Source organism: Euwallacea fornicatus, chromosome 30 (genome assembly GCF_040115645.1).
Source record: "Euwallacea fornicatus isolate EFF26 chromosome 30, ASM4011564v1, whole genome shotgun sequence".
Lineage (NCBI taxonomy): Eukaryota > Metazoa > Arthropoda > Insecta > Coleoptera > Curculionidae > Euwallacea > Euwallacea fornicatus.
In genome coordinates this window covers 967,073-994,311 of record NC_089570.1, presented here as the reverse complement: position 1 = coordinate 994,311, position 27,239 = coordinate 967,073, and the positions used below count along the sequence as shown (strand labels likewise).

At 40.8% G+C, this 27,239-nt stretch overlaps 1 protein-coding gene across 2 annotated transcripts in view; it reads left to right on the top strand.

Moving 5' to 3' along the window:
• The first annotated feature begins 2,016 nt into the window (after positions 1–2,016).
• CARPA (Carbonic anhydrase-related protein A) overlaps positions 2,017–27,239 on the top strand; it is a 74,934-nt gene continuing 49,711 nt past the window's right edge. Inside the window, exons 1-2 of one of the 2 annotated variants that reach the window (XM_066298067.1) lie at positions 2,017–2,200; positions 21,453–21,500. In XM_066298067.1, coding sequence (XP_066154164.1) covers positions 2,152–2,200; positions 21,453–21,500 — 97 coding nt within the window. In that variant the 5' untranslated portion in view covers positions 2,017–2,151. Of the gene's footprint in view, positions 2,201–14,346; positions 14,425–21,452; positions 21,501–27,239 lie in introns of those variants that run through there. The other variant, XM_066298066.1, reaches the window with a different exon arrangement.

Sequence of the window (27,239 nt, the reverse complement as noted above, 5' to 3'; positions counted from 1 at the left end):
TGTCAATTAGGCGTTCTTTGTTTTGGGGCATTCTAATGCCGAAAGCGCTGCCCGCTAAAAGCCATAGAAAATTATGATGGATTCGCTGTCGGAGCTTTATTAACGGATTGAGCGGGCGGGGCACATTTTAACCTTTTCGCATACGTTTAGCCGAGACCGTTCCTCGAATTGACTTAATTTATTCTCGTTGCTGAACAATTCGTATGTGTCTTCACTTCACGGCATGTCTTTAGGTCATCATTGAGGGAAAAGACAGGGCCGCCCGTGGCCACATTCCATTACCGCAGACTTCCCTTCGGAATATTGATGTATCCAGGCATTCGCGACTGGAATACAAATCGGGAGCAAGCCTTTATTTTATTTATGCTCGGCTGGCTTTTCTTTAGAATGCACCAATTAAATTATCTTTTCTTGCTTGTCCGTTTCATCCGGCTTTGAAGCGACCACTAAGTTTGCTACTGGAAAAAACCCTCCCCCCGGATAGTCCTCGAAAGCCCAAAAGACGTTTCACGGCGTGCCTGAAGAATTCCGAACCTCCATTAATGAAAAGCGGTTTCAAAATTATTAAATACTGACAATAATAACCTTTCGATTTGCTCTTGGAGCTTAAGATCGCGAGAGAAAATCGCAGTAAACAGCGGCGTTTTCCAGGAATTCTGGCACATAAATTTCCCAAGCTTTTCCTTTTACGAGCAGTTTATCACAAATAAGTAAGTGTTAGTTAATGTTGCGGATTCGAACGTGCTTGAGTCTGAACAAATGGCCGAATTTTGGACTGAAAGAGATTTATTTCCTATAATTAAAAACCAATTAAAATATCTAATTTTGAGGTTGCGTTATCCTGTGGAAATGTGGAAATTTCCACTTCGAGGCAGAGGGCGTTTTCTCGGTGAAACCCACACCGAAATATGAACGCCGAACGTGTGGGTACCTGTTTTATTTAAAGTGTTGTTGGCAAAGTTGCTTTGCGGCCGAATTGAAAAGGAAAATATTGAAGCTCTTGAAGGAGGGCTATACAAAACACCAGATATTTTTGGATGTGGGCATTATGAAATTTATTTTCCATTGTCCCCATCCTTTTCGCCTCGAGTTCTTATTTGTGGGATGATCAGCCAATTCCATACATCGATCTATCTATAGAGCTATACAACTTCTGCTTAAGGGAATTTCAGAAGTTTTTCACCCTTCGTTGGGAACCTGCAAGCATTCTAAGGATAATGTTTTTTCGTTCCTTCTATATTAAGTTTTTTTTTATCGCTTCCAACATTGAAATCATAACATCTGACCTATTACTGCACGGGGGCTTGTTGGAGAACTTTCCTTCTTCCTCTGTCTATAGATTCAAGCAACTTTTGCTAAAGAAATTTTCCGAAACCCTGCAAATTTCCTCCGATAGTGGCTTTAAATAAATTGAGCATTTCCTACTGAACTAACAAGGCCTTGAAACTTAAGTAAATAAAGATTTTCAGAACTACGGGGTGTTACAAGCACACTTCTTTCCCAGCATTTCAAACTGATTCGGCGACGAAAAAGCCCAATATCTAGCTGCTTGCCGAGTCACTATTAGGCTAATGTGCACTAGTTCTGTGTTGTCAATACTTTAACATTGCGAAACTCACATTCCGACTGAGATTGAAAATTATGCAAAATACAGGAGCGCATGGGAAGAACTCGCGGAGAAGAAGACATCGTTATCGAAAGATTACAATTTACCACAATCCCACGAATTCGGTTTTCTTCCTTTGAACTTCGCCAAGTCACAGTTTGACGAAATCTCCCTAGACAAACTCTCAAACAGGTTTTCCCGTGGAAACCAATATTAAATGCGACTTTCCCACGCCTAAAAAGACACCTCAACGAGACAAAAACAAATCCAAAACCGAAGAACCAACTTCCAAAAAGTTGCGCGATTTGCACCGTTTCAATTGGCTGGCGTAGGCTCGTCCGACCAATGGGCGTCGAGCCGGCAACGGCGTCCCGACGCTGCAGACGACGCCACTTCCAGACGTCAGTTTGCGACGTGGTCTGGCCAGCAGCCCCGGTTTGTTTGTCGGGATTTCGATGTGACCTACACGTGACAAAAATAGATCGAAACACTGTTAAATGTTTGGGTGCTCCTGGTGAATTTGGAGGTTTTGGATTCCAGATTAGATGAGGGCTGCTTCGGGGGTGGTGATTTTTGTGGGGTTGTTCTTCTACGGTAAGTTTTGAGACAGGCGATCCCCGAGGGGCGCGATACAGTTTGCCGGAGGGAGCACAGGCGAGAGCGAAAACGGTTATCGATAATGGAAAAATTAAAATTGGGACAGAGGGACGACGTTGCTGAATAATTTGTTAGATTGTTTAAACAAAATTCGACGAAATGTTAGAGATGGTCCGGGGAAATTTTGGTGTCTCGGGCTAGTAAATGGGCGAGGTAGAAGCTCCCTAGTTCGCCCTTACGTATCCATTCGCACACACTTGGTGAGTAACAGAATTAGAATACTCCCACCCTCCCCCCGCATCGCTCTCTATAAAGCGCCCTTGTCGAAGCTCCCGCTTCGGGCCTTCGTTCAAACGTTTTTAACATGTGCCAAAAAATCACGCAAATTATGATACAAAACGAGAATGCCCATTAGTGTAATTAAATCCATCAGCTGCTGATAAAATATTAAAAACGTAACACTTTGCCTATTTCTCTTTCACGTATGCACAAGAGGTTTTAAAAGCAAAAAACTCATAACCTACGTACTTCCATTGTTCTGCGAAATATTTTACGCCAATATTTTAATGGAAAAATATATTCTCTTTCTCGAACATGGAGCACTAACATGGACAAAATATTATTGCGCATCTCATGCTTTCAGGCAAATAATACCTTTTAAAATATGGTTTATGCGCCATTCGAGCGATATTTTAAAATATAGAAATGGAGGAGAGCGTTTCGCAACAAAGAACGGAATCAATTTGGAAAATAATGTAAACTAAATACCTGAATGAAACCTAAATTTAATATTAAAAAACCTCTTTGAATTGCAACGTTATTTTGTAACCGCAAAGTTTGTGAAATACTCTTTAGCTATTATATTCGGTCCGTTTATCCATTTATTTGAAAACTCATTCGCAAACGCGGAAACAAAACCCAGATGTTGTAAAACTACCGGATTTAATAAATTATTATTTAACACCGCAGGAAGAAAACTCCTTCTGTTCGTATAAAACGTTAAAAGTGTCATATTAACTGAACTTTAGAGGTGCCTTACCGAAATTAAACGTCCTTCACACCCGGTGCAAAAATAGTTATAAAATCCCTTTCTTATGAGACTATAAATCCCAAATATCAACTTGGTGGATGGGGGCTACAAGAAATAAGGGATGAAGAGCTGCTGGAAAGAGGCTTTTTACGTATCGCGTTGAATTTTGAACTTAAAGGTTTATCGTCTAAAGTTTCACTCGTAAATAAATTTCGATATTCAGCTTTGTTTGTTTTTTTTTTGCTTTTTTGTTTTTTTTTTATTATTAATTCTGCTTATTTCTGACAATTTCGCCGAATTCAATTCCTTTATTCAAACTTGTCGTTTTAATTAAAATAAAATATATGTCCATTGCCGCTATTAAATAATTTAAATATGTGAATAATTCCCGTGGAGACACGCAATATAATATGTATAGCTGACCCGATAGTGCTATCAAAAATAGCCGAAAATGATTTAATAAAAAGTGGTATTACAGTGTTTTCGAATTGAATTAAAATATTGAAAACCCGTTGTAACAAAAACCAATTTCCGGCTCTCCATTAGCTTTATATTTATTGGAAATGGAAATCGATGCTGCTACAATGCACATTTCGCTTAAACCGATCATATAAATCCTATCGGACTGTTGGGACTATTGGGACAACCATGACTTCGGCCGTTTTTCGGCGTTTAAATAGGTTACGAGCTTATGCGTAATTTTTGTTTCGCAATTTAATCTAAAATTTATCAAAGTGCGAAGGCAGTAAATTTTGGCGACAGAAAAATCGGCGCAAACCGATAATTGGAATTTTTGCATAATGCGAGAGAAACCAGTGGCCATGATTAATTCATCCTAATTGATCTTTTAAGTAAAAAAAGCATCACTTCTAAGGTCCAAAAGACGCCATTTATTTTGTTCCCGACTCAAAAACCGAACCGTTCATTATTTCAGCTGGAAATTAAATTGTAATTTGATAAATCTTGATCCTGCTGCGAGTGCAAAAAGCCCTTCGTTCGAGCGAGAGCTTTAATCTAAACTTGTTTCGTGCTGGGATATAAACCTGATATTATCATTTTAAATATTGACCCATTTCCAATTATTATTGCACTGTAGTAGTAGTTGGAAACGAATTTCTTCGTCTGGATTTCGTGCTTTTTATCCAGAACACTTCGAGATTTTATGGAATTTTTGTAAATAAACGAAATATGACTGGGGTACACCTCACGCTGCAAATATATCCGAACAATACCATGGATTCCACAGAGGCATTCAACTGTCTTAATTGCGGCCAAAAGTTTGCATCAACTCATTTCCCTTTAGTCGAGTTTAACTTGTGTTGCGGCTTTAACGTTCCTATGATTTATTCAGCCATGCACATCCGGCGAATAAAATTCAAAGCGCAAATAAGCCATAGGAAATGCACCTGCAGAATCCATAAATGGCAACGCCGCGACAATCTTTTATTCAACTGTCACGGAGCCCGGACGTCGCGATGACGGCACAGCGGTGACAGTTAGTCGCCGGACCGCGGTGCCAGATTGTCGCGAATATACTGTGTCGCGTTGCATTTATTATGTCGTCAAGTTTCGGTGAAACATTGAGTAATTTCTAGTCGTTGACCAATGAACGTTTATGGCCGTTCTTGCTGCAGCACCGACAGCGAAGCCACAACTTATCTATCAGAGAACAGAGGCACAACTCATACATACATAATGTTCATCACCGGGTTAATTTTGAAGCAGTATTTGTGTATTCCATTCTGGGAGACAACTAACTTAATTGCAAAACAAAAGTTTGAACTCGCTACTCACATAAAGCGAGTTTATTTAGAGTTGAATTTTGTTTGGCAAGGCGTATGTTCAACATGTAACAATGATGTAGGTAATGAAGCTCTGTGAGCAGCTGACTCGGGAAAAACATAAATATTCATTCAATCAGGCGAATTCTGAGGGGTTCATTTCGCACGACGGGGGGAGTCTCCTTTCTAGATGATGCACGATGATGAAAGTTTGTAAATCAACCCATAAGGATATTTTTATGGCGTGCACAAAAATAAAAATGGGGGAAGATTGTCTCCGGGTATAATTGGAGCTTTTATGACGTGGCGCCTTTTATGACTTATTTTTATTTCCCCTTAGAAGAAAGACGATCGAGATATATAAGAGTAAATCTGTCAAATTAACTTGATAGCCTGCGCGAATTAAACGTCTCGGCTGTAAAAAGGGTATAAAACTCTATCGATTTTCCATCCCTCATTACTTGCAAAATTCCAGGGGTTAGTACTGCTATAATATTAACGTCTTAGCTCTGTGTCAGTCCCCAAAATTAATAAACCGTCCACATATTTAGGACAGTTCTCTATAACCGCTTGTACGACAGAGGCAACATTTAACTTTGGACAAACAGGCATTACGTATGGAGTTAATCCAAACTTTGCGCCTCAATTAAGATAGTTGACTGCTATTGTGGAATGCCTGAGCATAGTTTCAAAATTTAATGCATGAAATGCGCCAGAATTTATAAATTGGTGGAGCCGGGCTAATTATCCGATAACCTACCAAGTGTGCTATAATAATAAACAGTTAACGTGAAAATTTAATCAGACAGTCATGGAAGTTGACCCAATATTTTCAACAGTTCAAGGATATTCATGGATGGTTGGTATGTGAGCGCTGAGCGCGTCCTCTGGACGTTCAGCCGTGGCAATGCTCAAGGTTTGACTTTCCGGAAACAGCTACAAGCTCATTCTGATCGCCCGCTTTTCGCTCTATAAAAATCCGCGAAATGCACGAATGCCGTCGATAGTCGTCATTGAAACTCGTAGTTTCGGCAGCTGAACGGTCATCGAATGAGCCTTCGTCTATTCAAATTCGGTTGATTCTTTGAGAAGATCCATAAACTCGTTCCAACCGCCGATTCTCCCTCGACCGGTTTGCGCCCCAGTTCTCGCCGGGTCTGTCGGAGAGATCAGTTGTCGACTGTTACAGATCTTTTGCCAATTTTATCTGGTCTCGACCACTCGGAAATCAATGTTTACCCAGTCCGACTCATTTACTCCACCCCAGTGATCAGAATATCTGCTTAATCCCAGAAGTGCTCTTTGTTCCAACTCAGCCCTAATCAAAGATGCAATCCGGGCTTCCATATTTCAAAAGTAAGTTTCCGTACCTCGTCGACAAGAAAATTAACAGTCAGTCCAGAGACGAATGAATCTGTCACGACATTGTGTCGCTATCTGGCTGTGTTCGCTCATGTTTACGCGCAAATTGACCAAAGTTTCTTGTAAACCATTATTCACACGACTTATCAACATTGTTAGATCAGGCCGGCCCCCCCGGTTCGAACAACAATGCCGGAGCCAACTGAAACAGCAATTAAACATACACTTTGAGATATCCGCCTTCCGCCATGTTGGCCGCTGAAGAGAATCGTGTCGGTGATCACATTAAAACTGATAATATACACATTAACTTTCCCTGAACACGAAACGAGGTTTTAAACCGTTTAAATTACTACTTTTTGGAGTGGAAGATAATGGGAAAGATTACATGCAGATTGCCCTTGTTGTAATTAAACAGTCCTCTCCTATGACGTATTCCTTTTTTTAGCTTGCTGAAGCTCGAAAATCTAAAATTAATTTTTTCACGTTGCATGACGACCAACTGAAATGCACGAAGGGCGATTGTCTAAAATATATGAAACTCTACGAAGTTCCTCTTGTTACTATTTTTAATTTCCTGCACAGTGACGTCAAACAATGAAGACGCACGTTGGCCGGCACGTTCTCCAGATCCATCCCCGTTGCGTTATTATTTATGTGGAACCGGCATGACTGGATGAAAGACCTTATTTTTCAAAGATTTAAGATCAATGCAGAGCCCGTGGAGCTGTGCTTGGAAATGGAGCGCCGCGAGCATCTTTCACCACTTTCCTATTTGGTTATTTCTCGAGCGCTCTCGGAAGGATGAAGAGATCTTTCCGAAGTTTCGATTATTTCCGAACAGCTCCGAAATCAATCGAACTCTTTCAAATTGCGGAAAGCACAATCTCGAGCTCCGAATTGCGCAGCTTCGCCTCGATCGTCGAATCTAACCGACCTCCCATCTTTCACGGGAGACCGAGATCTCCGCGGTCGCCGTCCGGAAATGGGCACCCTGTATATGCAACATTAAGTTGATTACGTTGGACCAAGTCTGGAAGGAAAAATAGACAAACCCTGGTCATCAAACTTGAATGCACTGCAGATCCTTTTTCGTGTAGTGGAATCCTCGACTGACCGGTTTCGACCGTTCGGTTGCCCTTCCAAACTTTTAATTGGATTAGATCTAATTCCGTTTGAGTGACCGCAGCCAGAGGAGCCCCAGAACAAATCAATTTACCTCTCTATAACTTATATAGGCGATAGGATTGTGGAAATTGAGGTCGTGCTATTTTCGGTTAAGAAATTCACGTTTACGATTCGGTTTACCTTTAACGTTGCATTTTCAAGAAGAGATATCCGATACTTTCAGCTCGCGGATTCGAAACGACTTAACATTCAACAGAAATCCGGGCAATTGCTTAAGCGCGCACTTAAAAGTGGAGAGAAACTGTTTATTTCTTGAGGGCCTCGTTTAAAATTCGCCACACGACCGTAATCAGATAAAATAGAGCCGTTGTTAAATTAAGCATATATACGCTAAAGAACTAGATAATGGCTGAAACATTGCTGAAATTGTAGCCCTGGTGCCCACTTTATTATCAACTTCACAAAGTAAGCAAATAAATTTCCTAACAGCATTTACAATTGCTCGCGATATCAGTCCTTCTTTGTTTCCCATTCGCTCTAAGTCTGATTTAGTGGTCGAAATGGAATTCGTTATCGGGATTTGGGAACCTGATTAGATTATTTTGTTGCTTTATTATATGGACAGATGAAGGAGAGGAGTGCGCTAATATCTGGCCATAATATTGTTTTAGTGGACAGTTAATTAACTCTATCACTGTGTTAATATCTAAGCAATGTTGTTCGGGACAATGCCAGATATTATCATGACAAATACTCCGGCAGTAATAATTTTCTTTCAATTATCGCCCTTAATTCCTTTTTAATAACCTATTCCGAAGAGCTTATACATATTTTAGCAAATATTGTCTTTGTTCATTTTCAATGTGATATGAATATTACTAATGACAAACGCAGTATTAAGACCCTTTGCCGCCAACAATACTTATCATAAAGTCTATTGGCGCAGTCGGGGGAACTTCATGCAAATCTCCCCGACCCTTTTCAGTTTTCGACCCACTTTACACGCACAAGGCAAACAGCAATTTGTTAAATTTTGACATTTTCAGATGTGAACTGACGCGCGATATGACTAATTTGAATAAGGGACTTCGGCCAGGAAATGTTATGTTAAATTTGGGTGTTTTTCTTTGCACGAGATGCGGGGCTCGGGGCATAGGAATGTGCAATAAATAACAACCGGAATATACTGCGTGACGTAGAAAAGATAACACCCCGGAGAAATGATTTCCTTTATGTAAATAATTTTTCGTCCGATATATCGAGACAGGAAAAGATACAATCACAATCCAACAAATACAAGGCAAGCTGACAACGGCAATAGAAAAATTCACTCCAAAATTAAGAAATACATTCTACCAACATACCCTACCGAAATACATATTAAGACTAATAAAACATAAACGAGAACTGTACAGACTCTACACTAACACTCAAAACAATGAAACAAAAAAACAACTTAACAGTCTTAACAAAAACATCAAACGGATGGTATATGAATATAGGCAGGAGAAATGGATGGAAACATGCAGAGAAATAGAAAACGACCACGGGAAATCATACTGGACAAAAATAAAAAAACTAACCCAATACAAAAAAACAGGCAGAACCAACACACTTACGGAACACGGAAAAGAGCTTCAGACGGACCAAGAAATAGCGGACGCCTTTGCCAGACACTTTGAAGTGGCCTTCAGAACCTCGACAAACTCAAAATTCGATAAAAATCATTTGGATTTTATAAATCAATGGCACGACAACTACTTTACCCACTCATCTACGCACGCTTTTACATGAATCACAGACGAAGAATGTTACGAGGCGCTCACAAACCTCAAAAATACGGCCCCAGGAAAAGACAACATCAAAAGTGACACACTTAAGCAATTAACCCCGGAAACCCACAACATCATCAAGCACCGATTTAATAAAGGCATCACAAATAAAGACATACCGGACTCATGGAAAGCAGGCATCATAATACCCATCCCAAAAACTGTGGCGCGGACCACAACACACCAAGAAACTACAGACCAATTACGTTACTACCAGTGATATCAAAACTCTTTGAACTAATCATCAAGAAAAGGTTACAAGAAGCAATTGGACATCACATGCCAAAATACCAGTTTGGCTTCAAACCCAAACACTCTACGATACATCCACTCTTCGTACTGACCAACAACATTCAATCGACTCATCTAGACGGCGGGAAAACTGCCAGTCTATTCATGGACATCAACAAAGCCTTTGACAGTGTCTGGCACCGGGGACTATTACACAAACTTCACCAGATACAAACTCCCGACTATCTACTACACGTAATCACAACATTATTAGAAAACAGACAATTACAAGTAAAAATTAACCAGACTTGCTCCTCCCGTTTTTCTCAGGAACAAGGTCTCCCACAGGGCTCTCCACTCTCCCCGCTACTGTATAATGTATATTGCCACGACATATACAACTACAACTTACAAAACAAAGGAGAAATAGACAAAACGGCCTACATACTACAATACGCAGACGACACAGCAATCATTGTACATGACAAAAACACAAAAAAAGCGACAGATAGGCTACAACTACTGACAGACTCCACAATGAAGTGGTTCTACAAATGGCGACTAACACCGAACGCCAACAAAAACCAACTTCTAATATCAAATCACAAAATTAAAACCAACTCACCGAAGATCATGGCGGACGGTCAAATAACAAAACCCACAAACTACATTAAACATTTAGGAATTACTATAGACAACAAGACGAAGTTTACAAAACACCTGAACAATACTAGAACAGAGGTTAAGAGAAGAGTAAAACACTTTAGGTCACTAACATACAAAAACAAGGGAATTAGCACAAAAACAGCAAAACAATAATATACAAATCCATTTGCCGACCCCTGCTAGGATACGGACACATCCTAAGAGCCAACGCAACGACCAAAACCAAACAACACATACAAATAAAGGATCAAATCGCAATAAGGACAATTACAAAAATACGACATCCGGTAAACCCACTACACAATCCGCCCAACCAACTTCTATACGAACGAACGAACTTAACTAAAATCACAGACAGACTCCTACAACTACAACCCTAATGGGCAAACAACCCCAATAATAGGGCAATAGTAGACGCACTATACCTGACGAGACAAAAAACCACTTCCCAATTCCTATTCCCGTCCCATACGTTATATGAAATCTTAAGACAAACCTGACATCAACAAGACTCCCTACTAACAAAATACAAACTGAGAGTTTTTTTTTTCTTTCTACACATACATACAATAGTATAAATTTGGGCAGAAAAACCTAACGGTTGATAGCCTATTTCCTAGGAAATAAAGATTATTATTATTATTATTATTATTATTATTATTATTATTATTATTATTATTATTATTATTATTATTATTATTATTATTATTATTATTTAATTTTTCGTGTGCACTTTCCTGACGCCAAAACAACTGCTCCGTTAAAAATTGAACGAACTTCATTGATAAGAACCGAAAAAATAATAATAATTTGTCGGTCCTCCGCGGTGTCTTGTGCGTTCCTGCACACATCTAGGCATGTAGCTAATGAGGTGATTGATGTCCTTTCAGGGGACCTCATTCCAGACTAACTGGATAGCATGACATAGCGCCGTCAGGGTTTGTGGGGGATGTGGTAAATTATGCGACCTTCTACCTACAATGTCCCATACGTGTTTAATCGGTGAGAGGTCTGAAGTCCGAGGTGGCCAAGGTAGCAAATTGATCGCATTTTGATCGAAGAAGTCCATAGTCTCTCCAGTCACATGTGGTCGCGCATTGTCTTGCTGCGAAACTGGATTTACAAGAGTTTTCAGGTGAGGGACGAGATGACGTTCCAGAACTTCTCGGATGTGCCGTTGGGCTCTCATATTGTCTTTAATGGAAAGTAAAGGTGACCTGCTTCATTACGTAGTAGTACTCCAGACCATTACTACGATAGTCCGATGTATTAGGTCGTGTAGTATGAAATGAGTAGAATTGAATTGAAACTTTAGTCATTTTTTTTTCACATGAAATGTTTTTATTGTCAATCGAAATATGCACCACCATTACCATACACTTCTGCCATTTAACGGGAAGTTCATTGATTCCCCTGCTGTAAAAGCCTGCAGGCCGGGAGTCGATAAACTCGTGGAAGGCAGCTTTGACAGCCTCGTCGGAGTTGAATGTTTTCCCTACCAAGAGGTTATCCAAATTTTGAAAGAAGTGGTAATCGGTGGGTGCTAAGTCGGGTGAATACGGTGGATGACGAAGAGTTTCCAATTCCAACTCCTATAGCTTGGCCGAGGTGACTTGTGCGGTGTGTGGCCGAATGCAACATTAGCGGCGCGTTCCGACTGACTAATCTTGGCTGCTTAACCGTCAGTTGCCTCATCATTTCGGTCAGTTGTCGGCAGTAGGCATCAGCCGCAATCGATTCACCAGGTTTCATGAAGCTGTGATGGATGACACCTGCGTTGGACCACCAAACGGACACCATAAGCTTCTTTTGATGAAGATTTTTTTCGCACGATGTTTTGGTGGTTCATCTCGATCCAACCACTGCGATGAGTGTCTGGTATTGTCATGTAGGATCCATTTCTCATCACAAGTAACAATCCGATTCAAAAATACATCGTTATTATACCGGCACAACAAAGAAACACAAGCTTCGAGACGTCGTTCTTTCTGTATGTCGCTCAACTCATGCGGTACTCACTTGTCCAGCTTTTTCACCTCACCAATTTCAGCCAAATGAGTCAATATTGTTTTTTTGGTTACACTGAATATTAACGAAAATTCGAACGCACTTTGACGTGGATTCGCTTCCACCACGGCTTCAGATGATCGTTATCCACTTGAGTTTCAGGTCGTCCATGTGGTTCATTTGTTAGGTCAAAATTTGCCAGAACGAAATTTCATGAACCAACGAGATACTGTTTGCTGTGAAGTGACTTCAGTACCAAACCCATCATTAATATTGCGAGCCGTCTGAGCTGTTGTGGTTCCGCGGTGGAACTCATATTTCATTAACAAACGAATTTCACTATTTTGCATGGCCGCACAAAAATGTTTATAAAAATAAAAGTTTTCAATATTTTTTAACACTTTAAACTCTGATCGAAAGAGGAAGAATGTGCCTTTTCCACACAAAAAAGTCAAGTCCAAATATAGATTTAGAGTGAAGTTATTCGCAGTTGAATGTGGCGTTTCGAGAATCTACTCATTTCATACTACACGACCTAATATATGCCTCTATGTTGTAAACTGAGGATCCCGTCTTCTTCTAACTCTTGCACAACCATCACGCGTACCCGAACGGAATCTGGATCCTTCACTAAACACGATATTATCCACTTCCAGATTCCAATGTATCCGGCCTTTGCGCCACTGCAGTCGATTTTGACGATGATTTCAGGTGAGAGGTGACGCAAGATGAGGATGGTAGGAAATCTGCCCGAATTCTTTTATCTGGCGATAAAGGGTTCGAATCCCAATGGGCCTTCCATACTCAGCAAACCACTGATCCGTCAGCTTCCTCGACGAGTCGAACCTATCTCTTAGAGCCATAATTCGAAGGCGGCGATCTCGGCGTGCCGAAGCTCTTCCGGATCGTCTAGTACCTCTTCCTCTGCCTGTTTGCTCTTCTTGGAACCGTGCCTGACAACATCTCACTGCAATGTTCACACTGACGTTCGATCTAGTGACGACTTTCCTAAGTGCCCGAACAGCCTTTCGTAGACCCGCCATTCGACCTCTCTCAAACTCGCTTAATTGATGGAAGTTTCGCTGCGTCCTGTGTCTAGGCATATTTGATTAACATAAAAGCATTTTCTAAAGACGCTATACGCTATTAAATGATATTTTCAACCCTTATTGTTGACATTTCATTGCACTTTTTATAGTAAAAAAAAATTTAATTCCTGATAAATCTTAAGTACATTGGTAAATATGGCTAAAAATCGTTTTTTGTGTTCCTATGTAGAAATATGCATATCAAAAATGATTTACACAAACGAAATCATTTATACGGGGTGTTCTCCTATCTTTGTTACGCAGCGTACGTTCCGTGACACAGAAAAGAGACCACCGAGTAAAAATGGTCGGGTTTGCACGTTTTTGTAAATAAGCATTAAAAATGGCCAGTTTTCCAACAATATTCCCTTAATTGTTTTTTGCGTTATCAGGAATTTTATATTAATTCATATTTATTATTCATTTTGTATATTATAATTTTATATACAGGACACCTCACGCTACCAGCGATATGGAAGAGTGTACGTTTTCGCGCATCTAAATTTATGGCATACAGAGAAGGAGGTGAACGCGGTGGGAGTAGTTGCCGTACTGCACGTTTACTGGCGTCGAGCTCTGCAGTGTTGCCTGCTTGCTTTATTAAACAATTTTTTAATATGATTAATTAATATGATGATCGATATCATATTCGCAATGTTTTATGATCGGCTCGGCTACCGTTCTGCACAAAAAGAGAGACGATATGAGCATTTAATTTAGTTTTGGCTTTTGTTTTAATTTCCATAGATTAAATGTTTATTGATTTTTTATCCGTTTCTACAATCGCACGTTGTTTCATGTTTAAGAGTTGTATTTATTTTTTGATTTAATTCGGCAAGGGAACGTTATTTGAAATAATTTTGACGGCGTACTTCAGATAACAGTCAAATAACTCGGACGTTTAAAAGCAAACCGGCAACGTTGCCGGGCTCGGCACACCAAAGGCGGCGTACACGCGGAATCGTATAGTCCTCTCGGATCTCCAGTGACGTGGGATTTGCTGTGTACAGATACGTGATAATGGTGTGCGGTGGTACGCGTCAAGGTAGCGGGTCACCTTTGGTTTTGAAGGGTGTGATCTTTTCTATGTCACGCGGTATGCATTTGAATTACCATTCACGCTGACTCTAAAAATAGATAATAATTCCCCTTAATTTAAAACTCAAATAAAATGGTCATTACATGGAGTTAAAATTTCCACGATCTTACGCCGCGATCGGCTAAAATTTAATACAAACCAACCATCGTTAGTTTGGTCTTATCGGTCAAGTTTTTATCTTTGTTTGTTGAGTGCCAATAGCCATAATTAATTTTCCATTAGAGTTCGCGTTAAGGAAAGGAACATTTGACTGATGAAAAATATTTAATTAAAATCCCATTTTGTTTGCTACGACCCAATTGTTAAACCCACACGATTTAGAGGTTTTATTATTCACCGTTAGATAATAGCTCCAAAATGGTATTTATTAAACTTTACTCGGCGGAACTATTGATGTGTAAATGTGCCTGGAAATTTCCAGAGATAAGAAAACGGTGGTGATTTGTTCTAGTCATTAGTTCCAGTGGCATTACACCGGGGGCAGCTATTAAATTCCGCCCGAAACGGCGACCAAAACAAGAATTTTCCGTGCTTCCACCCCATTAAGATCATATTAGGACCCTAAAATATTCAAACTCTTCACATACTTTACGAGGTCCCGTTTCCTTATTTATGCACATAAATTAGCTCACATAGTTTTTCTATGCCAACACAATAGCCGAGGAGTGAGATGTTTCCCCTGGTAAATACGTAATTAGCCAGTCCACAGAAATTTGGCAGCGGAGCCCTTCGGTAAATGAAGGGCCAGAGGGAAGATAAGAGAGCCGCGATAACAGAGGGCTGAAAATGATCTGCCGGACCGCAAGTAGTCCAGGAAACAAGGGTGCAGATTACGAACACTCTCTTATTGTTTTCTCTAAGAATGGCAGCAATTATTTGCTTGGATTCCATTGGACCTGGTCCAGGTTTATTGGGTTTCGTAATGATGGCTAACCTCGAATCGATACAGGACTTGAAATCTATACAGGAACCCTTCTCTATGAAGTCAGCAAATTTTTGTCGAGAGACGAGAATTCGTTTAGGCCCCGAATGCAACTGTTTGTTGTCGGGGGAAATGTTTGAAGTCGAACCATCCATTTTTAGAGGTGGAAAACAAAAGGAAAAAAGCTTAACAAAACTCCGAAAAAAGGAAAATCTCTCCTCCGACTCCTTTTAAATTGAACATATAAATATTATCACTCCCATTAACCCGAAGCCATTTATTTTCTTTTTAAAGTATGCGCCTATGAAGCAATTTAAAGCGACCTTAATTAAATTTACTTAGAATAAGGGCCATTTGAAAGGGTCCTGTAGTTCTGGCATCGGCTTCGTAGATCCCGGTCTGAAAGATGCCAAGGTGGAAATTAAAAGTTGGGAATTAGAGAAGAAGAACGAGTTTTTCAATCTAATGCCCTGCGATTTCTGCGCGCCGAATTGCAGAAAGAGTCGAATTCCAAGTAGTTTCGCAAGAGTTTACCGTAAGAACGGATAAGCCGTTCTCCCACGTATCTTCCAACCGATCCACGCATGATCACGAGGTGAACTAAATCAGGGGAAACGAAAAGATTAACGCTACACGAACAAGGCGCCTTCCCATGTGCATCGCGGCGGTTAACCATCTTCGCAAGTTATGACCGCAACATTGAAGTGTTTAATTAATTGTTGACCCAGATCTCGACCTTACGTTGGCGAGTGGGATTTTGTATAAATACAACCGACGACGCGAGTCCTTCTCAGAGCTCACAAGTCCTGTTTCCACGTGCCCTCGGCGTTTTTGAGTTGAATTTTCTCCTTTTTCGGACACCAGAACGGTCGAAACACAAAGACGTGGACTTAATCTGATAATTAATTAGACCCCCGTCAGCAAAATCTGGTCCACCCCGTCTTGGCAGCGGCCCGGGCCGGGACTGTAGGTACTGCCAAAATTAAAATAAAACACATAAACAGAATAGTAAATCTTTGTTGGCCGGTGGTGGCGTCAATTCCGCTGAAGAGGGCGAATAAATTCATCCATCAAGTGGGCAGTTATAAATTGCGCCCGCGTGTTGCGGACAGGTGGGACAATGCCGGCGGTCGGATTAATGAATAACAACCTCGAGTGGAACGCCGGCCGGCCGGACAGTTGTACACAACCGGCTTTTGCTTTATGATTTTAAGTCGCTCGCCGTGAAATTAGCTCCATTTGACGCTTTAAGTGCTATAATCTGTTCTCCGGTAAAAATCCGGCGCATCCGGACACCGATTATTATCGTTCTGTTGTCGTCGGCCAATAAATAGCCGTAAATTTCGGGGGTTTCGTCGCTCCGCTCGTCCGTTTCGCCCTCTTTCATCTCTGAAACGATCCCCCTTTGAGATAATTAACGTGGCGAAAAATGACGTCAGAGTTATTTTCGCATTGTGCAAGCTGCGCAACAAAAGCAAAACCAATTTTATAATAATTTCGTGTTTTTTTCTTTTTTTTTTTTCATGCGATTTCCATGTGTAACGTTACCTCTAATAATTATTTTCCACGATTGCAACGCGCCGCGGTTACGCGTTAATTAAAATGCATCATTAACGAATGCGTACATTCGCGAGTTGTTATGAATGAAGATGAAGAAGGATTAATGTAAAAGATTGCTTTTGCGCTCCTCCAATTCGTGCAGACACGTCTCCATGATTAAATAACGGAATCTTAGGTGCAAATCGGGGATATTTTTCCCATGGAAATAAAGTAAATATTCCAAAAACTACCCCGATATTTGATTTGGAAAGATCCTCCTCGGGCGCTGGATATTCTGTTATCGCAGTCACTCGAATTGAATTTCTTTCATTTGGCCTGACTGCCTTCTGCGCTGACCCAGGGATTCTTTGTTCCGGCAGGGTTATATTCTTTTATTTCCTCGCTTCCTCTTTAATGAGAAAGAAACTTAAATATTTATCTTCTTCACTGTTTTACTTATTGGGGTTTCCTTCAGGCCCGAAATCAATCTCGGGCATTGAATTCCGCCGAACAATTATTATGCCTCTATGTGGCCATTCGCCATCGAAATTCGCGGGTCTCCGAAGGCGTCATGAACCAGAATTTGAATTTAAAATTGAAATCAAATATTCAGGTTACATTGACAGCGCCGCTAAAACAATTTCATAGACGTCGACAGGTTTTAAAACTGGGCAAATCTCCGGCGAATAAAAATGTATTTCCGGTTTGATTTGCTCGCTCGTGTATTGATTTTCAAACAGGAAGTTTGATGACGTTTTCTATTACCAAAAATTGCGGTTATCCTTCATCATCGGGAAATTTTAATAGCATACAAAATTAATGGAATCCGGGATTGAAGCCAATGATTCCAATGGAATTCGGAAGAGACGAGAGAGTGGGCATAACGCCTCACGCAAGACTTGGGGCGGAACGGCACTTCAGGTGATGGCACTTTCTGGATGAGGAATCTGGCAAGACAATATTGTAGTTTAAGCGCGATTGATCCTCAGATTTATCTCCTCTTTGCCCGCATTATTCCGGATTCGGATCATCGAGGATGGCCCTGAGAGGTTTTAATATCATACGAGGCACTTACAGGTTACAAATTAGGTTTATAGACCATTTATGCGCGTATCAGTATTTCAAGCCCAGTTTAATAGACAAACTTTCAAATTTATTTCCGAAATTCTGGCTCTGAGACTCTCTTTCATCGGCAATTTCCCAGGCAGGTTGCGACAAATCTTTATGGCTAATCAATGCCTTCCGTTCTATAACTTTTGAGTTTTTACCCTCAAAACTTGTCAGGTTTTACGAGTTTTTCGATGTTTTCCCAATTATTTTCTCCGAATTATACAAATTTCTGATCCGCGACTTCAACCGGGACGTCCGCCGGAAAGTGCCGCACCCCCCGCGACGATCCAGCTTGACCTCTTGTCGATACCCGCAAGCGGCCTTCCCACGAGAATACTGAAAATTTCCAAAATCTAATATCAAAGGATCCGCTCCGGTAACTTTACCTTAAAGGGAAAGAAATAATTATTCCCAGTGATTAAGGGTCGGATATTGTTTTCCATGCAACCGGACCATCCCTTATCCCTTACATTGGGGCCCTTCGCGTTGTTGCCGCGTTTCCGCAAACAATCAGAGACGGTCTCCGTTTTGGGACGGATTCGCGTGTAATCTGATCATCAATCTTGCAAACAAACGCCATTAGCGCAGGAAGCACTTCTATCTCCCTAATGGCGACGCAGACAGTAAGTCAAAGTTGGAAAATTGATAATTGAAGAAAATCATTAATATACTTTCTGACATTTATTCTGGTAAAATTAATCTTTTGGATATTTGCCACCTAATGCTACAGCAAAGTGGCTCCAACTCGTCGGGAGTGCCTCGGATATTCCTTGATTGATGGGGGGACGTTTATATTTTTGCAGGAATAAGTAGATCTGCAAAGTCGTCAGTTTAATGAAAATGCGAGGCCAGATTAATGAATGGCAACTGACCCTCAAGGGCGCTGGAACAGTGCTTTTAAATCATCTTTGCAAAACGACTTCCTAAGTATCAGTCAAACCCGACGTGGCTGAAGTTCATCAGTATCCTATTAAGGGTGGTGCACCACAGCATGCAAGACGTGCTAATCAAAGCGTCGTTAACTCGCCTTCCTAATTTGAATTGCATACTCTCGGTATTAGCATGATGCTTGACTGAGTCCGGCACACGCTCGCCGATCTGGAACTAATCTGCTTCGACATGTTGAGGATCCAACTTTAAACTTCTTCAAGGGAAAAAGAGAGTCTCTTTGCGATTTCAGCCACTCTTTGTCTTCGTCTCTAAGTTGTTCGTTATCGAACAAAGCACAACCGCAGCCTCAACAACATTTAGGGGGGTCGTTGGCTCCCTTTGTCAAACAGCCAAACTGGCGCCCAGACTGCTAAAAACTATCGGGGATCCGGGCTCCGGACTGGCTGGCTCCGGTTGCTCTTCCTCCAGTCGTTACATCTTTATGGCATCGTTCTCAAAAACACCCCGTTTATGCACCTCGCCCAGATTCGAAGCATAATAATTGTTTACATGGTAATGGGTTTCCGGTATTAAAATTCCGGTCAAAACTTGCCCGAAATTTATATGGGGACTTACATGGCACGAGGGAAAGACTGAAAGAGGAAATTGAAAAGTTATACACTTAAATAAAAGTTGAAACGTTCGGTATCGAACTGGCGCTAGAATTCTGTATCTCTCTGGGACCCCACTTACCCGTATACTAACGTAATAAAAGTTGTCTTTTATGGAAATTGTATTTAAAGTTCCAGAGACTTGGAATAGCTCTGATGGTAGGCAGCTATGAGACATTTTTGGCTGGATTCCACGTTTTATGAATATGTATGTCTTTGCAGCAATTCGAAATAATTAATTTTATGCAATCAAGGCCTTGATTAGTGGAGCACGGTAAATCCGATCCTGACGTGTCGTGCGATCGTTCGATTATTGACATCGCACTTATCATGTACATTTGGGTCATCTCACATCTAAATATTCCATTTAGCAGATCCCAAAAATGGTAAATAAATTAGCAGACATTAAAAATGAAAATATACCACATTAATAGATTTTACCGAGGAAAGGCGGGGTGAAAGGGGCAAAAGTTAATGGACAAGCCAGCTCCGGTTATTTAAAGCGGTTTTATAACTCTCTTTGATGTTACCGACCTTTGTTAGATAACAGAAAACATGTCTTGTAACTTGAAAAATGTTATACGACTTTGTTACATGAAACAGTAACCATTTTCTCTAACAAGTTGAATAATTCCGCCATGAAACCTGTTCGGTTACATAGCCTGGACGCGCCTTCACGGTCCGTGGGTCATTACTGCATTACGAACGGGGCATTTCTTAATCTCGAATTGAATGATTTCACGTGGTCATGGAGTGATAGACCGGCGTGACGTGTCGCACGACACTGGAACTTCCTGTTTTCCGGCTAATGAAAGTAAACATTTCCAGAAAGGCAATTTGCAAAATAAATGATTCGTGGAGCTTTTAAATAATCTCCGGGCACTCCCCCGGCTTTAATCCGCTTTTTAAGTAATGGATAGGAGATTTTCGGGAGATTTACTTTGAGGAAATCAAAGCCAATAAGCACCTAGCCCGGTGACGAGAAAACCAATTGCGGCGGGAAGACTCGGATAAATGTCTGAATTCTACTTGCGTCATAAAGGTTCTACCTTTGCAATGTTAGTATTTGCTCGGCCCGATGGAAGGGCGAAAGGCCACGGAACAAAGAAACCGGCTTAGATCCACAAAGAACAAAAAGCCCTTCCGAACAACCGGGCACCCCTATGTTTGCTCGTTTTTTACACATATGCAACGTTAAATAAATCCTTGAAAGCCGGACTCTCTCCAGAGAATAAATGCTCGTTGCATCTTACAGCCAGCAAAGGGCCAATATTGCTGATTGCCGCGCGAACAAAGGGCCAGATTCAGTTAACGCTGAAGTAATCAAAATTAAGGGATTTTTTTCTTTTATTTAAAGGCGGGTTAATCCCCCAGCCAGAAAATAGAGAAATAAAATCAGTTTACGAGCCGAGGTATTTTCCAGGTAATCCTTTTAATTTAGAGCTGAGGCTGTCCTTAATAGGGTTACCAGGATGAAAACGTGTTCTACTAGTATTAAAGTGTTGCTGATCCCTTGAAGAAATCAACAGCAATAAAAATATAGATGCTTTGTGCTATCGACGACAATAACGGGGTCGTAACAAAAATCCCATCTCCTATTAACTAGCGATATTTCCGGCAATAGTCGACCTTTTGCAGCCCCTTCTCGGCATCTTCGTCGACTAAGCAGATCTGCAGGCGTTTTATTAAACTGCTCAAAATGTCCTCGAGTTGTCGGCTGGAACGACAATATTCCAATAAACCGATGTTTTGCAGACTTTACACCCTTCTGAAATCAGAGGAAGATGTATTTTATGGGGGTCGTAATACGTCTAACAACGGAAATGGGGCATGCCTCTATAGACAATAAATAAATTCAATAATGTAATGTAGAGCTTAGAATCAAAATTATATAGATATTTTTTTTCTTCCAGTCGGCTGCGATAATTGGCAAGAATGGTGGACCTACGACGGAATATCTGGTAAGTAATCAACAACACTTCACCTTCAAGCTAATCCATGTTACCGTCAATTGGCCTGCGTGGGGCAAATGCACAATTTAAACCGGCAAGGCTGCCGCCAGCGATTTGAGTTTTCCAGATTTTAAACCAGGACTCCGCGAGATTTTCGCGAATTGTTTGATGTACACTCTCGAACGTGAGTAAAACCGTGCGATTCACATTCTTGGAAATTGTGCCCAACGCAAACAGGAAAATCTCAAATTAATCTCATCGTTCATCATTTTCCACGCAGAGCATTGAGGTTAGAGCCATAACTAAGGCCCGAATTACATCGCATTAGATTTAGCATTGTCCCGATACGATTTATCGTCGGATTATTGGGATTAGAGCTTTCAATAATCGGACAAGCTTGGATTAGGCGCCTATTGTTTCGGCTGGGTACCGGACCTTGAGTCCGCGTTTCTCGTGACCGCTGACCGTCCGGAGGGGCAAAGAAGACACATTACAGCTCAAAAACGTTCCGCCCCAGCATATTGAATACTTCCTCCGGATCTGTCAGCGACAGAAGCGGGGTCTCAACATAAGCTCATTTAATATGCATAAACATCGTCGGCCGGTCCGGTCGCCGGCGTTGGGCCGGCAGTGGCCGCCCGTCACCTTCTCATGCATTATTCCGGACCGGCGGGAAACAAGAACGGCGGCGCCATCTGCGGCCTTCTGTCATGTAAATTAGCTGATTGCAGTATAATTTAGTTTCTGTATTTGTATGGTTATTGCATAAGCCGCCCTGCCCTCCGGGCGAGCGGTTCAAGTTAATATAAGCAGCCACCGAGAGGAACAAAACAACGCAACGTCTGGCCAGGAACTGTTTCACTGTTTAGCTATTCCTTTCGGATTGTTGCTGCCGGTTTCGGCCGTATTGTGGGGTCGATCGAAAACAAAAAGGTAACTCTGTCCAAACCTTTCGTGGTTGCAAACGTCTCAACTAAAGCTGTCCCTCGACGAGTTTTTTCGCAGCTAACTAAAAAATCCGAGTAAATTTGCTTCATCGATGGTTTGCCCTCGCCCCGGATCCCCACTCCCCCGCCCGCCACACCAACTTCACATACTAGAATTTCAAATAGGCTATTTAATATTGAACAAGATGCGAGAAATTACACTATCTAAGATTCCGCTTTACCCCTCTTAGATGTTTGAATTACTCATTATTGCTTAAATAATAAACCCATTTCCCAATATTAATCACTCAGGAACGTGCCTTTATTAAACCTTCAGACTTAGATTATTGCAATATGATCAAGTGCCAGTCAAGGAAAATTACATTATAGGATGAATAATAGAGGCAAAATTTTGCCACGAGGACCCGCCAAAAAAAGGTAGAAACCTAATTGGACTTTCTACTAATAGTGCTGTCCCCAGAGTTTTTGGAAAGTTAAATACGACAGAGAATTAGCAAAAGTTCGGCGAGTTAGCAAACAGACTCCCTTAGAAATTCCTCTCGTGGATTGAAGTAGTCCGATGAAACGGACCAAAAGCGTAAAACAATAGTCTCAAAGTTGAATTAGTTGCCTTCGTTCGAGAATATTGAGCGGTAACCTTACGAAGAACCGAAAGAAGGAGGAAACAAGGGTAAGCGCAGGAGCCGTCATGAATTACAATGAAGGACCAAATGTCGATGCAGACTTTTAATAGCCGAGGTAAAATGTTCAAAGAAGCCTGGAAACATCTCACTTTCTCACCAGAGCCCAGGCAAGGATAGAGCTAATACATTATTTACCTGCTAAACGCAATTTGCAGCTTAAAATAAGGTAAAAGCACACGAAAGAAAATGCATCCGAGATAAAGGCATCAAGGGATTTAAATCTTTTCCTGTTTGCATAAATTTTTTATAAGGAGCATCAAAACACAGGTAAAAAGAGAGCTAAGCAAACATGAACTTTCTCACACGCCCACACATACACACATAGACAGAGATAAACACATAGAAATATCCTCTGGTAAAATTGACCATAAAATTATATTGGGTTGTGAAAAGGATCAATATTGGAACAAACTTGTTCCTAATGAGACTTTGATTCTCGAACATACAATAACTTTACTGACCAATAACAATTCAATTTAGCAGTTTTTAGACTCAGAAAATGGATTTTCTAGTTTAGAATAGTCAACACGCAAGACAATCTGAACTGACATAGCTGTTCCTGGCCCTTCGGCACTCCCTCAAAGGAGCCAGCAGATTCACTGACTTTCAAACACCAGCACGAGGTATTTTATAGCATTTCAACGGTTAGGAACACGACCACGCATGACTGCAGCGCCGAATGCGCGCCGCGTTAGTCCGGTCGTTTTAGACACTTCATTTAGCAGCTGCGGCATTAGTGCGGACGGTTTTGAAACGAATGTGCTATCGTTTCGAAAAAACCTCCATTAAATTCACTATTAAAGTTTATTTTCCGGGATCTGACAGCACTAACGGGCTGAATCAACGGGACGTTACCGTTTTAGGGCGCCCATCGCAGAATGTTAATATGACCGTAATACGGCCACGAAATGTCAACATGTCAACTCGGGGAAAAAAACAATTGCACTCGAAAGTCGTAAAAAGCTTAATGGATCCCACACAGAGGCGGCTTGATTTTTTAAGTGCGACAATTCAATTGTTTGCAAAGGAACGTACGGAAATCCGTGCTCCATCCCTGAGCACGCCCTTCTGTTGTTTTCTAGTTCATTACGGTGTATTCCCAGGCTGCTGACAAATGACGGTCGTTGTGAAAAATGAAGTGGAAACGACGACAACTTGATAAAAGACAAAAAAGTCTGTTAGGACTCAGGGAAGACGTTGACGAACCGACTTTGAGCTACGTCGGCAATGTGCCATTTTGGGAAATGTGCCTTTTTCTTCATCGGGTGTAGTTTCGGGCGCTTAATTGTTTTTCTTTGGTGTTCGAAGCCGAATTGTTCAGGGATCAAGTTTATCTAGGAGGATTCTCTCGAAAGTGAAGAATGACACGCTCGGCATGTTTCACCCACAAACTCAACGTCTTAATTCCGCTTGCTCAGAATGTGGATCCAGGCCAAGAGCCTAGGCTCAATTCTTTGGGCTTTCAGTTTATTAAAAATCAATTACTGGCATTAATTTAATTAAATGGATGGGCTTGTCACTCTTCTAAATTATTCGAGGCGATACATTTTCCTAAAGACATGCTTTCAGCGACGCATCATTAATCATTCCGTAAAAGACTCATTGTTTTTCTCGGCCTTCTTTTCCAATGCCGACCTCTCGATAATGGCCCCAATATTGCCCCTGTTTATTAAATTTTCCTTACTTTTTGTGTAATGAATTTTTGTTTCCCCCTTCGTCCTTGAGTCGGCCCACGTAACATTTTGGGCGGTTAACCGCAACCGCGTAGATTAGAAATAGACGGGCGATAATGGTAATTGAAATCGGTCTTGTCGCAATATGGAAATCGGATTACGGCTCTCATGAAATCGGGTTTTTAATTGATGTTAATCCCCATTGGAAATATTTGATACTGCAATTTACTTTGTGGGTTAATCCTTCATATGCGACGAAAACAACTTTTGCAGAGGATTTGCGTGCAACAAACAAAATTGTATCCTGCAGTTCTTTATAACTTAATATGTTAAGCCAGTTCATTATACAGGACGTCTGTGTGTGTGTGTGTTCGTCGAACTCAACCGTGGCGACATTGGGAACCATAAAATATACGAGGTCGAGTAAATTGAAACGATGGAAAATTATTGACACTCATCATTACAACTGTTCATTTTTTACAGTGCGACGATGGCACATTTGAAATCCGACGTTTCCATTTCCGACAAACCATCGTCAACTTTGTTGTTCCTTATGAGCACCATCTTGGACTCGCACATGTTTCGAAGGTGGCTCATTTTCTGATTACGATGGCATATCTGAATTTGATCACGGTTTCTTTGACGGTTGCCGCGACCCTCGCGGTTAGGCTCACAGAACGGGCACCTCGAATGGAACGATCGAAGACAAGAGTTTTCGAATTTTCCGCCATGCAAATCCTCCTCTTGGAATTTCCACGAGAAATATCTCTCCAACTTCTGAAGCCGAAAGTTCAAAAACCGGTCGATTTCCAGCAATACAAGACATAGAAATAAGTCGGCTACGCCTTGTTTGCGTTCACCTTGCCAAACACATCGTACTAGTCAAATATTACGGCTCTCCGGCGTATGAAAGCGTGGGGAATATGTGTTCAAGATTTGTACCCCGAGACGAAAACGGGGCGAAATCGCTGTCTGGAAGCTTATGCTAAGCCCCCGGAATGGGGGCATTTTGCACGTGTGCCACGGCAACAGTTAAGATTGAATCCGCAGGAAGGCTTTGCAAACGAGAATTGCCCATAAGATATTTACAAGGGCCGACGAGTCGAGGAAGCGCCCTGCCGAAGGTGCTAGCTCGATTTATTTTTAAGTTTGAGAACCTAAATAAATAAGCCGAGTTGAGTAGTTTTTCACATCTTTATGGATTTTAATGTCATTTCCTTTCTTCGCGCACAACGTTTCCAACAGCGGTTTATCGCCCGTTCCGTCCTTATAACGGTTAAGAAAAGCCTTAAAAAAGCACGAAAATGCGCCAAATTCAACTTCAAGGGGAATATTTGCATACACATAATGAGTTGATCGAAAACCCAATTTTTGCACGAAAAAGCACCTTCACACCGGAATAAATCCCAAATAAAGCTTCGCCAAATATTTCACTAGAGCTTTTTACAAGTTTCCCCTTCCCCAGGGGAATTTTCCGTAAAAATCCTCGAAATTAAGTAGGCCCTAACGCAAAATCGTGTCTTTATATATATACAGGGTGGTCATTTAGTGCGGTCTCGGAAGATTACGGCTAAACAATTTAATATTTTGAATTTCTTTTTTTTTTGCGTTATATAGAACTCGATTATGGGTACATTCTGAAATTGTTTTCGTTTTTTACAGGGTGTTCTAAATAAGTGAAAAATATCAAAGTTATGTTTTTTTAAATAGGACACCCCATATACAGGGTGTTTCCTAACTACGTGTAAAAAATTTTAAGGCGTAATCTTCGACTGATTTTGAGTCAAAAATGTCTAATAAACATCTGTCCGCAAATGCCTTGTTTCCAAGATACAGGGTGTTGACTGAAAGACGTTGAAAAAGGTTTTAAAGGTTTCTAAAGGTTTGGTGGTATTTACTAACTTGTTTATTGTTAGTTTTTTTTTGCTACTTCCACTACTATAAACAAGATAGTCAGTGTTATTTTGGTGTTTTACTCTCTAAAGTGAAAGAATTTAGTTCTGTGTCCCAAAAATCAGATTATACCTCAGTTTTGAAAATTTTTCAAATGCCTAATTACACTAATCAAGAAATGGCCAATATGGTTTTTGTTTATGGCCTTGCTGATGGTAAAATTTAAACACCCAAATTGAGTCATTTTGGAAATAAAATCTCTTTTTCTTGTCACATTTCAACACCCTGTATCTTGGAAAAAAGGCATTTGCGGACATACGTTTATTAGACATTTTTGACTCAAAATCAGTCGAGGATTACGCCTTTAAATTTTTTACACGTAGTTAGGAAACACCCTGTATTAATATCGTTTTAGATTTCTTGAGAAAAATAAATGTAAGTTTCATTAAGGCTTACTTGTCCTAAATCTTAAAGATTTCGAAATAATTAAGTTTTTTTAAAAAAATCATGCAATTTTAAAAACTTTGTTTTGAAGGAAGTTTAAATTGGAGT